This window comes from Thermobia domestica, chromosome 11 (genome assembly GCF_964235325.1).
Source record: "Thermobia domestica chromosome 11, izTheDome1.hap1.1, whole genome shotgun sequence".
In the NCBI taxonomy this organism is placed as follows: Eukaryota; Metazoa; Arthropoda; class Insecta; order Zygentoma; family Lepismatidae; genus Thermobia; species Thermobia domestica.
The window spans coordinates 37432772-37446543 of record NC_137464.1 but is presented as its reverse complement, the minus strand read 5'-3'; the positions used below and the strand labels follow the sequence as shown (position 1 = coordinate 37446543).

At 37.0% G+C, this 13772-nt stretch overlaps 2 protein-coding genes across 3 annotated transcripts in view; one reads left to right on the top strand and one right to left on the bottom strand.

The window, feature by feature from the left end:
• The first annotated feature begins 409 nt into the window (after nt 1-409).
• Nucleotides 410-13772, top strand: part of LOC145664060 (cyclin-dependent kinase 20-like) — a 37869-nt gene continuing 24506 nt past the window's right edge. Inside the window, exons 1-2 of one of the 2 annotated variants that reach the window (XM_081730395.1) lie at nt 410-541; nt 7988-8204. In XM_081730395.1, coding sequence (XP_081586521.1) covers nt 8019-8204 — 186 coding nt within the window. In that variant the 5' untranslated portion in view covers nt 410-541; nt 7988-8018. The other variant, XM_081730396.1, reaches the window with a different exon arrangement.
• Nucleotides 8710-13772, bottom strand: part of LOC145664061 (uncharacterized) — a 71337-nt gene continuing 66274 nt past the window's right edge. Inside the window, exon 7 of the mRNA XM_081730399.1 lies at nt 8710-9112. Within this exon, the coding sequence (XP_081586525.1) occupies nt 9095-9112 (18 nt within the window). The 3' untranslated portion in view covers nt 8710-9094. The remainder of the gene's footprint in view (nt 9113-13772) is intronic.

Genomic DNA, 13772 nt, shown 5'->3' with positions numbered 1-13772 from the left:
CGTGCCTCGTAGTTGGTGGTGCTCCAAGAGGAAGGAGATTAAGCGGGCCCAGTGATACACTTACACTTTCTGTTCCATTTGCACGTACATACATTCTCTACTTTTTTCTACTCTTCTCTTTTCTATTTTCATTTTATATTTCCCACTTTCATCTACTTTTTTGCCCTGTTCACCTTGGCTTTTCGCCCTCTTTCCCTGTCTGAACGACTTTGGCTTTCTCCTGATTTTGACTTTTTTCCCGACTTGTGTCAATTCTTCCCGATTGTGTCCTGTATATTATTCTATTTTGTTTTTCAATCATAAATCCTCTGTTTGAGGTACACATTTGACCAATTAGCATTAGTAGCACATATGACTAGTAAGCTGGTGCACCTACCTATTTGACTGATAATAGTCTTATGAAGAGAAGAGAAGAAAGAAAGAAATGCAGGGAAATGGGTGCAGGTTAAGTTTAAAGAGTGCCTTTACATTTTACGGAACAACAGATCTTTAAAATTTGCGGATGAAATAATCTAATGTTACTTGAGTTAAGTGCCGCAGAGTAAGTCTAAGAATATTGAACATAACCTAAACCGTAAAGTAATATAACGTAACGTATCCTCAGTCTGGACAATGTTTAGCAGACGGGGTCCAACTAATTTTCTAATTTCAGTAGTTGCTGTTTACAATTTCGGTAGTTGCTGTTTACATTAGGTTAGTATCGGCTATGTTTAGTTAGTTTATGTTTGATTATATTACTATAAGGGTACAGCATAACTTCCGAAATAACTTTCGCGTATTTCTGTTACAATTAGGTTAGTTGAAGTTAGTTTAAGTTTGGTTAGGTTATGTTTAGGTCTAAGTTCTTACACTTTCCATTTCTCCCGTAAATTTTGTATTTATTACGTACTTTTTAATCCATTCTGCTAAACATTTTCCCTTAATCTTACCGGTGCGGTTGCAGTTTTGGCGACTTTATTTTGGAAGATTTACAAGTACCATGAAGGCAAGTCTTTATTTTAGGCAAGGCAGTGACAGGAACCGATTCATCTGAACCTGTTCCCAAGAACGAAAGACAGAAAACAACGTGGTCTGCGGGGCTCTAACCTGCCTTCACTCGCTTACCCTAGCTCGGAAATGCTATGTGAATCAGGAACAGCAAGAACATCTGCTGATAAGGTATAAAAGTACATTTATGTAAATTAGGAACAGTAAGGAACCAGTGACAGACTTTGCATAATACTAACAGTAACAGGATATCACCGCCTTGCCCAAAGTAAAGAGTGGGGGCCGCGGTGGCTCAGTGGTAGAGCGTTCACCTCTGGTGCTTGGGGTCCCGGGTTCTATCCCAGCCCCCGCCAAGTGAACTTTGTGGTGGACAAACACCCTGCGTTGTTGTGGACAAACACCGTGCGCGTGGGTTTTCTCGGGGTTCTCCCGTTTCCTCTCACTTTCTTCATTTCATTCTTTAATCATCATCACCATCTCCTTTAGCCTAACCGGCATAAGCGTGGGACGTAAAACTGAAAGATTTCACAAAGTAAAGAGTTACCAAAATTCAATACTTTGCATGAAAAGACATGTTTATAAACAACATTTTTTTCAGGCGACGGAATTAAATACAAAGTAATATAGCTGTATTTTATGTTGACAAGTGTAGGGTCCATAGTGTAAAATCTTTACAAGTGCTTTAAGGTGAATAAAATAAGTCAGTGCATTTGAAAAATGGCTTTATTAGATGCTGTTTTCAGCATTACTCAAGCAGACGGTTCTACTAAATTTTGACATCTTACATTTTCAGGTTATATTGGAGTTTTAAATATGGTATAAATAGAGTGTGGACTTAGGGCATAAAACACAAACCAACCTTTACTAGGTGGCCACTAAAAAGCACAAATGCTATGTAACGGGAAGGTTCTCGAACACAGCCACCCTCCCCCCTATATACGTTAGTAGTTGGTTCCTTTCAGTACCAAAGTTGAATATTTAATTCACATAGTATTGTCGAGCGAGCGTTAGTGAGTGAAGGAGAGTTAGAACCACGCGGGGCACGTTGTTTTTCTGTCTTTATTACAGCTAAATAAGATGGGGAACCTGTGTTCTAAAACCTTGCCCTATGTAATGGAGTCAGGGCAGGAGGGCAGCAGAGAAGCCCGAGCCGTAGCAAGGTGTTGCGTCTGTAAGGAGCAGGTCCGTCAGCTATACGTATAAACAAAGATAGTGGAAACAGATAGTATTCCTTCAAGGAAAATATTTCACATTGTATTTTATTTATGAATTTTCTATTCGATGGAACCGTTTGCTCGAGTGAACCCCTACTTTCCACCGGTGGTATATTTCGACAAAGTGTACAGAGACAATATTTTATGTTTACAAGTAGGCCTATAGCGTTATAGTATGAAACAATGATACGGTAAGTGCTTTTGAAACTCGACCAGGCATGTACGGTATCATTCCCAAAACCCACTTCTTTTCACTGCCCTCGCTTACGCACATAACCACAATCGTTGACGCGCCTGCTCCCTTTCACACATTCCTACATGGGTCCACCAGCTTCTCCCTACTTTGACTCGGTTAGATATGTTCGTGTTTTAGTAGCTACTTGGAACAGGTTGGTTTGTGTTTTTGCACTAATTGCTTGTATGCCACATGTCCAGAAGCTGTATTTATACGCAAATCCTAAAAGAATCCAAGAGTTCTTTTCATGTCGCCCAACGGAAGCCTTTTAGAGGACACAATAAGAAGATAACTAGTGGAAGAATTATAATTTTTGAAAAATTCTTTCTAGTTATGCGCCAAAAGTAAACCAGTACTTGCTTACCATGCTGGAGCTATTCTGCAGCGCAGGTCGTTATTTTGAAAGGGTTATGTATAAGTAATTTTCGTGCAGGTCAAATTTAGGCACACCACCTGAAATAATTGTTGAGAACTTAATTCCTTCATGATTTTTTTTTTTTTTTCGTTTAAATACAGCGTCCAGTTGTATAATTGCCTGCAATAATACCAACTTCCATGTCCAGGTCAAAGGCACAAGATTTATTCCCTGAACACTAATAAAAACCAAAGGGATTTACAGAAATCCTGACCCATATTGTGGCCAACCAATTGATGAGAACACAGTTGAAAAAGCTTTGAAGTATTATCCTTGTGACGAATTTGACTGCTCCCGTCAAAGCCCAAACAAACGCGATGTTTTCACTCTGGTAGAAGATGGTATTAAGACAAAAAGAGAGAGAAAAAAAAGCGTTAGTAAACGTGGTCAATTAAGGAAAGTCTTTAGAGGACAATGCAAAATTGAAAATTAGCCACTCAAAATTTTATAGCTTGCGGCAGAAATGAGTTATACACAACCCTTAAGAGACTTTTGCGTTTGTATCTCCTGTTCGAACTTTGAACCTGCCATTATTGCTTTAAACAATCTGAGAGCCAAAAGAACTAGTAAAGAAGAAGTGTTCCAGAGGTTCTTTTCACTTGTGATATGATCAATTGACAGTCAAAGTTGCAATCTATAAGAATGTGCTGATTGTCCTGGTATAGGAGTGCACACAGTTTCTCTGGAATTGGAAGAATACCTAACAGAAGATGTTTGTTATGCAGTTTGAGAAAACACTGCTCGTATAACGAAAATCGTTCCTTTGCAAAGTTTCGTCGCGTACATTGCTGCAGTCATAGTTGTGCACAGAGAAGTAAAGGAAATTCAAAGCAAAGCAGTAGCTACTGAAAAAACTTAAGGTGCGTGGCGGTAGTAGTTATTTAGTAATACACGTTAATTTTGCAGAAGATTGGTGTGTAATACTGCCTGGGAAAATCCAAAGTTACCGCTGCCAATTCAGTCAAATCTCAACTTTCATCTCAGTTACATACAGCGACAATGAAACCCGATCGTACGCTGTTAGTGACTATAACGTATATGACACTGCTCATGCTACAGAGCGTTCAAAAGGTCTCTATACACCTGAATCGTGGCAAGTCAAAGTCGCATTTAAAGTCACATGAAATAAAATTTTATGCGAAGGTTTGCAACACTGCTATATTATCGCCTTGCGTGAAGTTCCTTTCTTAGATTCCAGTCGGCAAAGTGACGTTGAAGTGATAGTTGCATTTAGTTAGCGGTCTCTGAAACAATGGTGTTAATTTTGGAACAACGAATATTTGTTATGGACAAGTCTGACGATTTTTTACTGATGAGGTTTGGTTCCATTTATCAGGTTACGTCAATGCCCAGAACTCACGTTTGTGGTGTGCAGAAAACCCACATGTCATACATGAAGTTCCTCTGCATGACCAGAAGGTAGGGGTGTGGATTGCAATATCCAGAAAAAGAATAGTCGACCCCATATTTTTCAGACAAACAATAGATTTAACTCGTTATTGTGAAATTATTCACCAGTTCATGGGAGAACTAACGGAAGACGAAATTCGTAATGCTCGGATACAACAAGATGGCGCTACAGCACATACAGCTCGCCAATCCATGAGATTACTGCAAGAGGTTTTTGGAGATCGAATAATTTCAAAGGGATTGTGGCCAACTCGGTCTCCTGATTTATCTCCTCCGGATTTTTACTTCTGGGGTTATGCAAAGAATTCTGTTTATAAGAGGAACCCCCACACGCTACAAGAACTCGAAACAGCTATTCGAGATTTTGCTCATAGCATTCCACATGAACAACTTGTGAGAGTATTTGAGAACAAGAAGAAATATGTGCAAGCATGTTTGGAGGCTCATGGGGGGCATTTTCAACATTTGCTGTGAAAATGTGTTGTATATGCTACGCCCTTTACATAGTGCTTTTATGCCATAAAATAAAATAAATTTTTAGTAAAATAATTTTCTCGTTGCTTTGAATATGTGAAATTCAGGTGTATAGAGACTTTTTGAACGCTCTGTATATACGCTATGAAAAAGATTGAGGAGAACGTTAAATTGGCAAGCCACGCAGAAATAATGAAGTTGACAGTTGTGTCCGATGGAGCAGCTAGTCATTTCAAGAATAGATTTCAGTTTCAGGAACTGAAAAATCACTCGTATAAATTTAAACAATGGCTTTTCACGGAAAGTGGATATGGAGAAAGACCGTGCGATGACATTGGGGGACTTGTAAAACATTTTGCTACATACCACAATCTCAGCAAAAGTACGATTGAAGTGATTAAGAATGCACAAGTTATTGCATTAACTGTACAAGATTATGTGCCTTTAATTAAAATTATATTCTTACTAAGTTCGGGTTTCCGAAAAGAGAAAGTGTCCGTGTGACAAAAAGGTCGTCCTGTTATAGGTATTCAGAAATGTCACCGTTTGCTTCCCCAGGACGACAAAATGTATTATCTTGCACAATCATGATCTCCACCAACTAGAGAACATTGGGACAAAGTATGTTGAGAATGGCATTGTGCAATTAAATGATATTAAGTCTGCTTTTGTTGCTTGTCTTTATGACAATGAATGGTGGGTGGCAGAAGTTTTAACGGTAAACTATGAATTTTGTGATGTAGCTGTCATGTTTATGTTACCGCATGTGGAGGTTACAACTTTTTCCCTGAGCACGTGAAGGAAGAAAATACATGTTCTATCCCACTTTAAAAAAAAATAAATAAAATAAAATAAAAGTCATTAATACACCTGTACCGGTAGGCGCACAGGAAGGTCACACAAAATAAGTGTTCTTGGTACTGAGGAAACCACCCGTCGCTTTTCATGGAGGACACACTGGTGGTAACTATTTATATTCATATATGAGCATTTGTGTTTTTAAGGGTGCTAGCGTATTATCCCATTATACACAAATTGTTCCACTGCGGTATTAGTGCATGGGTAACAGAGATTTTGACTCCAGCAGTGTTCACAGTCGATCTCATATTGCAAATCAGTGTTGTCCTTTTCTGGTTTTTGATCAATATAAGTTGACGACGGTAACTAATGTATCAGCACATGTTCTGCGAACTTCGCAAAGGTGACGAATTAATTATCAGCGACCGAAGCATCATATTCCATCAAATTTCAATTTCCGCGACTTGCCTCGTGAACACAAATTTTCGGAAGAAGCTTTTAACAATAAAATCTAAACACTGCGTGGTCGAACATAAGACTTAATGAGCTTTCAAAACACATACATAGCTAATTTATACTGAATTTTTTTTTATTGTTATTTTTGAAAATACGTTTTCTAAGAAAATGGCGGACTTTGCGAAAACGACCAATTTTGCGTTAAAGATCCTAGCCATGCCTACACAAAGTTGTAAACAACAACTATATATTTTGTTACGGAAAAGGGGGAAAATTCCGAAATCGTGTAATTTTCGAAATTTTCTCAAAGTTGCCACAATCTTTGGACACCCTGTATACAAGACATGGGAGTAATCTTCTGACATCACAGACTACACACGGTTATCTATTAGGCAATAAAAAAATACTTCTCTATGTTAATTTGTTGCTGACATATGCTTCGTAAAAAGTGGTACAGTACTTTTTGGTCTTCAGTAATTACCAACAATGAACTTGAGGAAGCAATATCTCAGTAGAATTTTTTTTTTCGGGAAATAAAAAAAAATACAGGTTTCTTAATTTTCCATAAAGAACACATAGAAAAATAATTACGAAGATCCATGACTTCACCGGTACGTTTTTTCTTGAATTTGTTGAATTGATATGGAACGCGTCATACGCCGTAAGAATTACAGTGCAATAAACGCAAATCAACTTGTATTAAGTGGGCACTAGAAAGCACAAATGCTACCTAGCCAAGTCAGAGCAGGGCAAAGGCAGTGGGCCCGTGCGGGGATACGCCTAAAGAAAGCAGGCACGTCAGCGACGGGTGGTATGTTCAAGCAAAGAAAGCGAAAATACGTGGTTTATCGCAGTAATACCGAGTTCCTATACCACTTGTAATGATGTAACAATAGTAACGTTACACCTGTAAACATAAAATACAGCTTTTGTACACTGTCTAGAATTACTCCGCTGGCGGGAAATAGTCTCTAAAACACTCATCTTTCATTTGAACTCACTCATTTTAACCATGCTATTTATTTCTAGCGTCTGTAGAAATTTGTTTCTTATAAGCATGTTTTTCCGTGCAGAATATTGAATTTTATCTATAAATTTTGCAAAATGTGATGTGCTTAAAGTTGACCAGCAACCAAAAGGTTTGAGGATGTCACCTGTCTCATCCATAATAATGTTAAGGAAGGTAATCCGAAGTGTATGCTTTTCACCACGTAATAATCCATAAAGAAGCCATGTTCAACTAAGTCCCTCTGTGAATGCAGTGTGCTAACGTGCTAAGTCATGATCCGTAACAATACAAGTCTACAAAGTATGTACCACAGTTATGGCATAGGAATGCAGTGCTGCAGTCTTCTTGTACGCACGCACATACTGACCTTCCCAGACACGTCTCCTCCCTTTGAACGCACCTCGCGCTACTGGATGAGTTCGCCAGCTTCACCCTGCCCTTACCTGGTTTAACTAGTTCTTGCTTTTAGTGGCTGCCTATCACAGATTGGTTGTTGTTTTCTGCAAGTCGTTCTTACTGTATATATTGTAAGTGTATCCGCACGCTGTAGGTTAAACCATAACAGCTAAGCCCTCTAAAGTGGATCTGCACCTCCTCCGATTAGAATTAAGTAATAAGGTAATAGGAGTGTATTCCGTGATGAATGAACTATGTAACTACATATATGGTTTCGTAAAATAGGACAACACAGTTTAGAAACCCCATAGTTTAGAAGATATAGAGTAAAATTTGAATATTTGCTATGAAAAAACTGAATCAAATTTCTGATGGAGTCAGAAGAAAAAATAAATAAATAAATAGTAAGATTGAGAATCCGGATGCTACCAGATAGTAAAGATGCATATCTAATTCCTAAGTAATGAAGTTTACCTGTAAATTTTCAATATTGTATTATCACCATCTTCTCCTACACATCTATTTGTATTTATTGTCATATTCTATATTTGAATGGTATAATTGTGAATTTTGACAATGGAGCTCTATTCCAGGTTGCACTCATTCGTGCTTTCAGTGTAAAAGATGGATCAGTATACTGTAGTAGGTAGAATAGGCGAAGGGGCTCATGGGTTAGTTTTAAGAGCACGACACATTCGAACTGGACAAGAGGTGGCACTTAAGAAGGTCCCAATTAAGAAGCTTGAGGATGGCATACCAAATATGGTAGTGAGGGAGATCAAAGCTCTTCAAGAAGTGGATTGTGAATATGTAAGTATTAAGGAAGACATTCTTTAACTTGGTGCGTTGGTCCTTAAGAGGCCCCATCACGGTGAAATTAAAATACCTCTAATTTTCTTCAAATAGATAAAAGGTAATCGGAAAGTGGAACAAGAGCTCCCTAGACAATATTATTTTACATCAGATACAGTTATCAGAACTCACTTATCTGTTTTCGATTTCCAGCCATTTAGAAAATCGGCATTTATTTTCGCGTTTTTAAATGGCTGCAAACGAAAAGCTACTAGGTGACTCATGATAACGTTACCTCATGCAAAATAATATTGTCGAGAGCGATCTTGTGCCACATTTCAATTATCTGTTATCTATTTGAAGATATCACATAATTACTATAAAATTAGCGGTATTTTAATTTTGCAGTGATTAGGCCTCTTAATGTGATTACCTAAAGATAACTGGAGTTCTATTGCAGAGTGGCATTTAGAAAATAAAACATTAGTCAATCTTACTTTGAAAAGTCTTTATTTTGTCCAGTGAAGCCTACGGAAGCACTTTTCAACAATTATGATTTTGTAAGGATTTACCACTTTGTTCCGTAGTAGGTCATTATCGGAGCAACGTCTGCTACTGTACAGGAAAGCCATTACAAATACTTTTTTTTTTTTTTAAAGTTACATAAAGTATATTTGACTACACTGTAACAAATGATACTGTGCATTTTTAAAGCGATCAATCCTTCTCGTTCCCTTTCACTGAGTTCAACGCCAAAATTTAGAAATAAGTCTCTAATTTTCAACAAAATACGCTCTATGCCCTATAAAGATCTGAGTGTTTTTGATAAATTGCAGTTGAGAATATGCTATTTGAAATCTGGGAAATTCCACTCTTTCAATTTTTTGGTCTATTTCAACTCCAAACAATTAAAACGATTGGATATCCTGAAAAAAAAAAAAAATGTCACATTCAACAAAATGGATTTTATTTACGAAAGTTATCTAGAACAGTTCTTTTAAGTGATGAGGGGGGGGGGGGTTGAATCCTCACATTTGACTGACTTCAACTCCAAGCAGTGGTGGAAATTATGTGAATACCTCAATAAATACATATACCATATTGTGTCAGAAATCTGATACTTTTCACTTGTCGGAAATCATATTAAATCCGAGGGGGGGGGGAGATGATGTCACTGTCTCTTTCTTGATTGATTTTAAATTCCGTAGTAGGAATGATTGTAATGCCTCAAAAAAATTGCACCATATTCCTTGAAAATTTAATATTTTTACGAAATATATCGTGCACCATATTTTTTTTTAGTCGGGGAGAGGGAGTAATCCGTCCCTTATTAGGGGTAGGATAAATTTACCCCTCATTCCTGATTCATTTTAATCCGAAGCACTGTAAATTATGGGGAAAAAGTCAAAGGAAATATGCACAGTAACATTGTATCAAAAGCGAATGAGTTTTACGTAAACTATTAAATATAATGGAACTTAAAGAGAAAAAAGTGAGAGGGTAAATCCATTACTATATTTTTTACTAATTTTAGGTGCATGCAGAGGGAATGATGGGATATCTCAGAGGAAATGTACCACATATTACACCAAAGTCGAACATTTCCTTAACGAAAATTTTCTCGGAACATATTTTTAAATGAGGTAGGGGTAAATTCACCCTTTCAGTTTTGGCAGATTTTAACCCGAAGCTCACAATACTGTAAAGAAACTACACACTATGCCTTGTCATAATAGAAGAATTTTTACGGGTTTATATTGGAAAATTGTCTTATACCTAGACACATATTGAAACTTACAGCGTTGGGTTAGATTTTACCCCCTTATGTTTTGTGAATTGTAACTCCAAACAATAGAATTATTTCTGGAAGTTGGAGAAAGATATATACTAGGGATAGCCAAAAGTTTTCGGATCCGGATATCCCGGACCTGGGTCCGAATCCCGGATCTGGATCCGAAATTCGGATCTCAGATCTTGATTCGTATCCAAACCTACATCTGAAATTGTGATGATAAAATTGAATATCTAAAATTCGTCAAAACTTTTTTTCGGATTCACTAATATAGTAGATTGCAAATCTTTCCATAACACGTTTGTGCTACCTTTGTTCTTTGTTTTATTTTAACCTTGCAATATTTACATTTTGCACTTTCTGTCGAAGTCTCTTTAGTAAAATGTTTCCAAGTTTGACTTCTTCCCATTTCAGAGTATAGTGAACTGTCTGAAAACTGATGTAAATGGTAACAAATTCTTCTCTTTATCTCCTCTTCAAAACTAATGTTAGCTTTACATTGAAAATAATTATTTTATTCTCATTGTTAGAAAATAAACTTTACTATTTCCTCATGTACAAATGAAATATCTTTTAGATAACGCCCTTCTAATTGCAGGAATACTAGACAAAAACAAACTCTATTAATTTAATCGTTGAGTTCGAAAGCCGGTCATCTCCATCGAAGCTAATTTGAGAGGAGCGACAAAGAAACCTAAATTTATCTGATATATAGGGTTATTTCCATTTTTGGAAACTAGAAAAATGTCAGTTCTATGGTCCGAAAATGAAAACAGCCCTATGTACCAGATGCATATTGACTGACTTAGTTTTGTTCGTCATTCCTCTCAAATTAGCTTCGATGGAGATGACAGGTTTTCGAACTCAACGATTCAATTGTAGTTTCTGACTCAGTAGAGTCCAGGTGCCGCGGTGGCTCACTGGTAGAGCGTTCACCTCTAGTGCTTGAGGTCCCGGAGTCGATCCCAACCCCCGCCAAGTGAACTTTGTGGTGGACAAACACCGTGTGCGTGGGTTTCCTCGGGGTTCTCCCGTTTCCTCCCACTTTCTTTGTTCCATCATTTCATTCATTTCTCATTATCACCGTCTCGTTTAGCCTAGCCGGCATAACCTTGGTACGTAAAACTCCCATTTCATTTCATTTCATTTCATGAAGATTTCATTTCATTTTTCACTAGAGTCCAACCATCAACAAATGTAATAAAACTATAGACTGGTTGGCATAAAACAACAGTAGATTTTTAAACATACACACGAGAATTTCAGGAGAGCGATATGGTTGTGTAGTATTATTAGTATTAATAAAAGTGTTCGTTGGGACTAATGGCTTGCCCTTCTGAGGTCGGGGATTTGTTGAAGGAGTAAATAAAAAAGAGATTTCTGTTATTTTTCCTTCATCTTCCAGGTTTCTTTAATCATACATTGCAGGACGTAACCAAAACATATTCATGCATCGTATCATTGAAGCGTTTTGTGTTTTGTATATTAAAGTGTTCAAAGATATTTAACATTCGCATTTGTTCATGTGATCTGAGGTTTAATTCTCGGTGGGTACATACATTTGACAATTGAAAGCTAAAGCAATACGAAAATAGTATTTAAAAGTCAGGAAATTGATATTAAAACTTAAGCTATCTGTTGGGATTGTAAGGCTGTAGCTAAATTAACCTACACGTTTAATGAAGAGATATTATGTCATTATTGTTTATTTACTATAAGCTACCAGATACATCCTCAGAGTAATCAGCAGATGCAAACAACATTGGAAAAGGAATGGAAGGAAGGTCTCCAGATCCTTAGATTAAGGTACTAACCTAGCATTTGCCCAGTATAATTGAGGAACAACCCAGGAAAATCCTCAGTCAGGATGGCTGGTCTTCGAATTCGAACCTGGTATTACCCAATTGAGAAGCAAGTATCTTAACAACTAACATAAGCTCGCTCCGTATTATTATTATTATTTAGCTAATAATTAACGTAATGTTCTAAAACTAGTGCAGATTAAACCGTACTTTCTTTATTGCTGATGTTATAATTAAGAAGCCTACATGGGACATCAGTCCGCCCCCCCCCCCCTCCCATTAAATGCACCTTGCTCAAGAAAGAATACTAGAACTGGAATTCAGGAAACAGGGGTGAAGCGATTAATGAGCATTAGGAAACTATGTACGATGCAAAAACTGAGTAATTATGACTTCATTACATATATATTCACTTATACACTTAATATTTCTCTGATACAGGGCACTTTTACTTTCTATAGTGGCAGGAAAAGGCCCACTTTTGTAAACGAACACGCTAAGCATGTGCCTATAGGCGCAATGTCTGTGCAAAGAAACAGGTAAAACTAGAAAAAAAAAAACGGGAAAATAATAAAACGCCCTTCAACTTTAAATAAGCTAAAAATAACTAAACTTAGAGCTACGGAAACGCGAGACAAATTTTATTGAAAATATTGTTTTTCCTTACAAGGGACATCACCCAATTGTCCGGCTCCGATTTTTTTTTTTTTTTTTTTTTTTTTTTTTTTTCTGATAGAGGACATGTATTCGTTATTTCTGATGACAGAAATTTTTTCCATGGTGCATGGTTTCTATTTTTCTATAATTTTTAAGAGTTGTGATGTGGTTATTAGAAATTACTGCAGAAGTCCCTTACTATCCTCTGTAAACGGAGTGTTAATGAAAGAACAACCATGTAGATACATTTAAGGCCTAGGGGGAAATCGTATGGTAGGTGTGACCTTGACGGCAGCCATTTTGAATTAAGGTCAGGTTTTTTAAATAGGAATAGGGTAATATGATACATAATTTCGGGCTTGAATTTAATCAGGAAGACAATGGTGAAGTTAGTTTTAAGATACGTCCATTTGGGGAAAAGTTACAGGCATATTAATTGTTTTTACTTAATACATGCGTAAGTCCCTTACCTCCGCTTCTAACCCGCGTATTAATGGTAATAAGTGGATAAAAGCTTCGGTAACACATATTATGCCTAGAGGGAAGTGATACGGTAAGAATATCCTTGACGGCAGCTATCTTGAAATCCGCCATTTTGAATTAAAGTGAAGTTTGAAAAATAAAAACCATAGCATGTGACACCTCATTTTAATAGTAAATTTTCCCAAAAAGTCAATGATATGCTTATTTTTGTTCTATAGCTAACCAGTATGAATTTATGACTGCTTCTAATGTGCACCAAACGTCCATTATTTGATCTTTCAAATTGGCAACATCCTAATTTTCACCGCATGTTTTAAGATTCCAACTGGCACTTTGCAATTGTTGCCATGGCTCATGTTTTCTAAATTGATTACATTTTTTAAGAATTGCGATTTGTCAGTTCGTGAGTAATGTTGAGATAAGCATGAAGGAGACAATGAATGAGAGTAGAATGAAGGAGACAAATAGACTTGTCAATATTCGTGTTAATTTTCTGTTTTCTTCTTCACTGTAAGAACTCCGTGAAATTACTTTCGGCGAATTTTAGATATTCAAGGTTATCACAATTTGGGTGGGATGTGGGTTTGGATAAGAATCAAGATCCGAGATTCGAGATCCGGACCCAATCAGATCCGCATCCGACCATCTCTAATATAACCAAGTTTCATTAAAATTGAATAAGTTTTATGAGAGTTATTATGGAACAGATGGACAGCCACATAAATGCCAATCGACATGAATATTGGAAGCTTCGCTGTGCTCGCTTCAACTATGAAAATTCAAGGAGTGAAAAATGCTTAATTGAACCGAGAATCGAACGCGATTCTCTGATTTACTAGGCTTGTGCGTTAT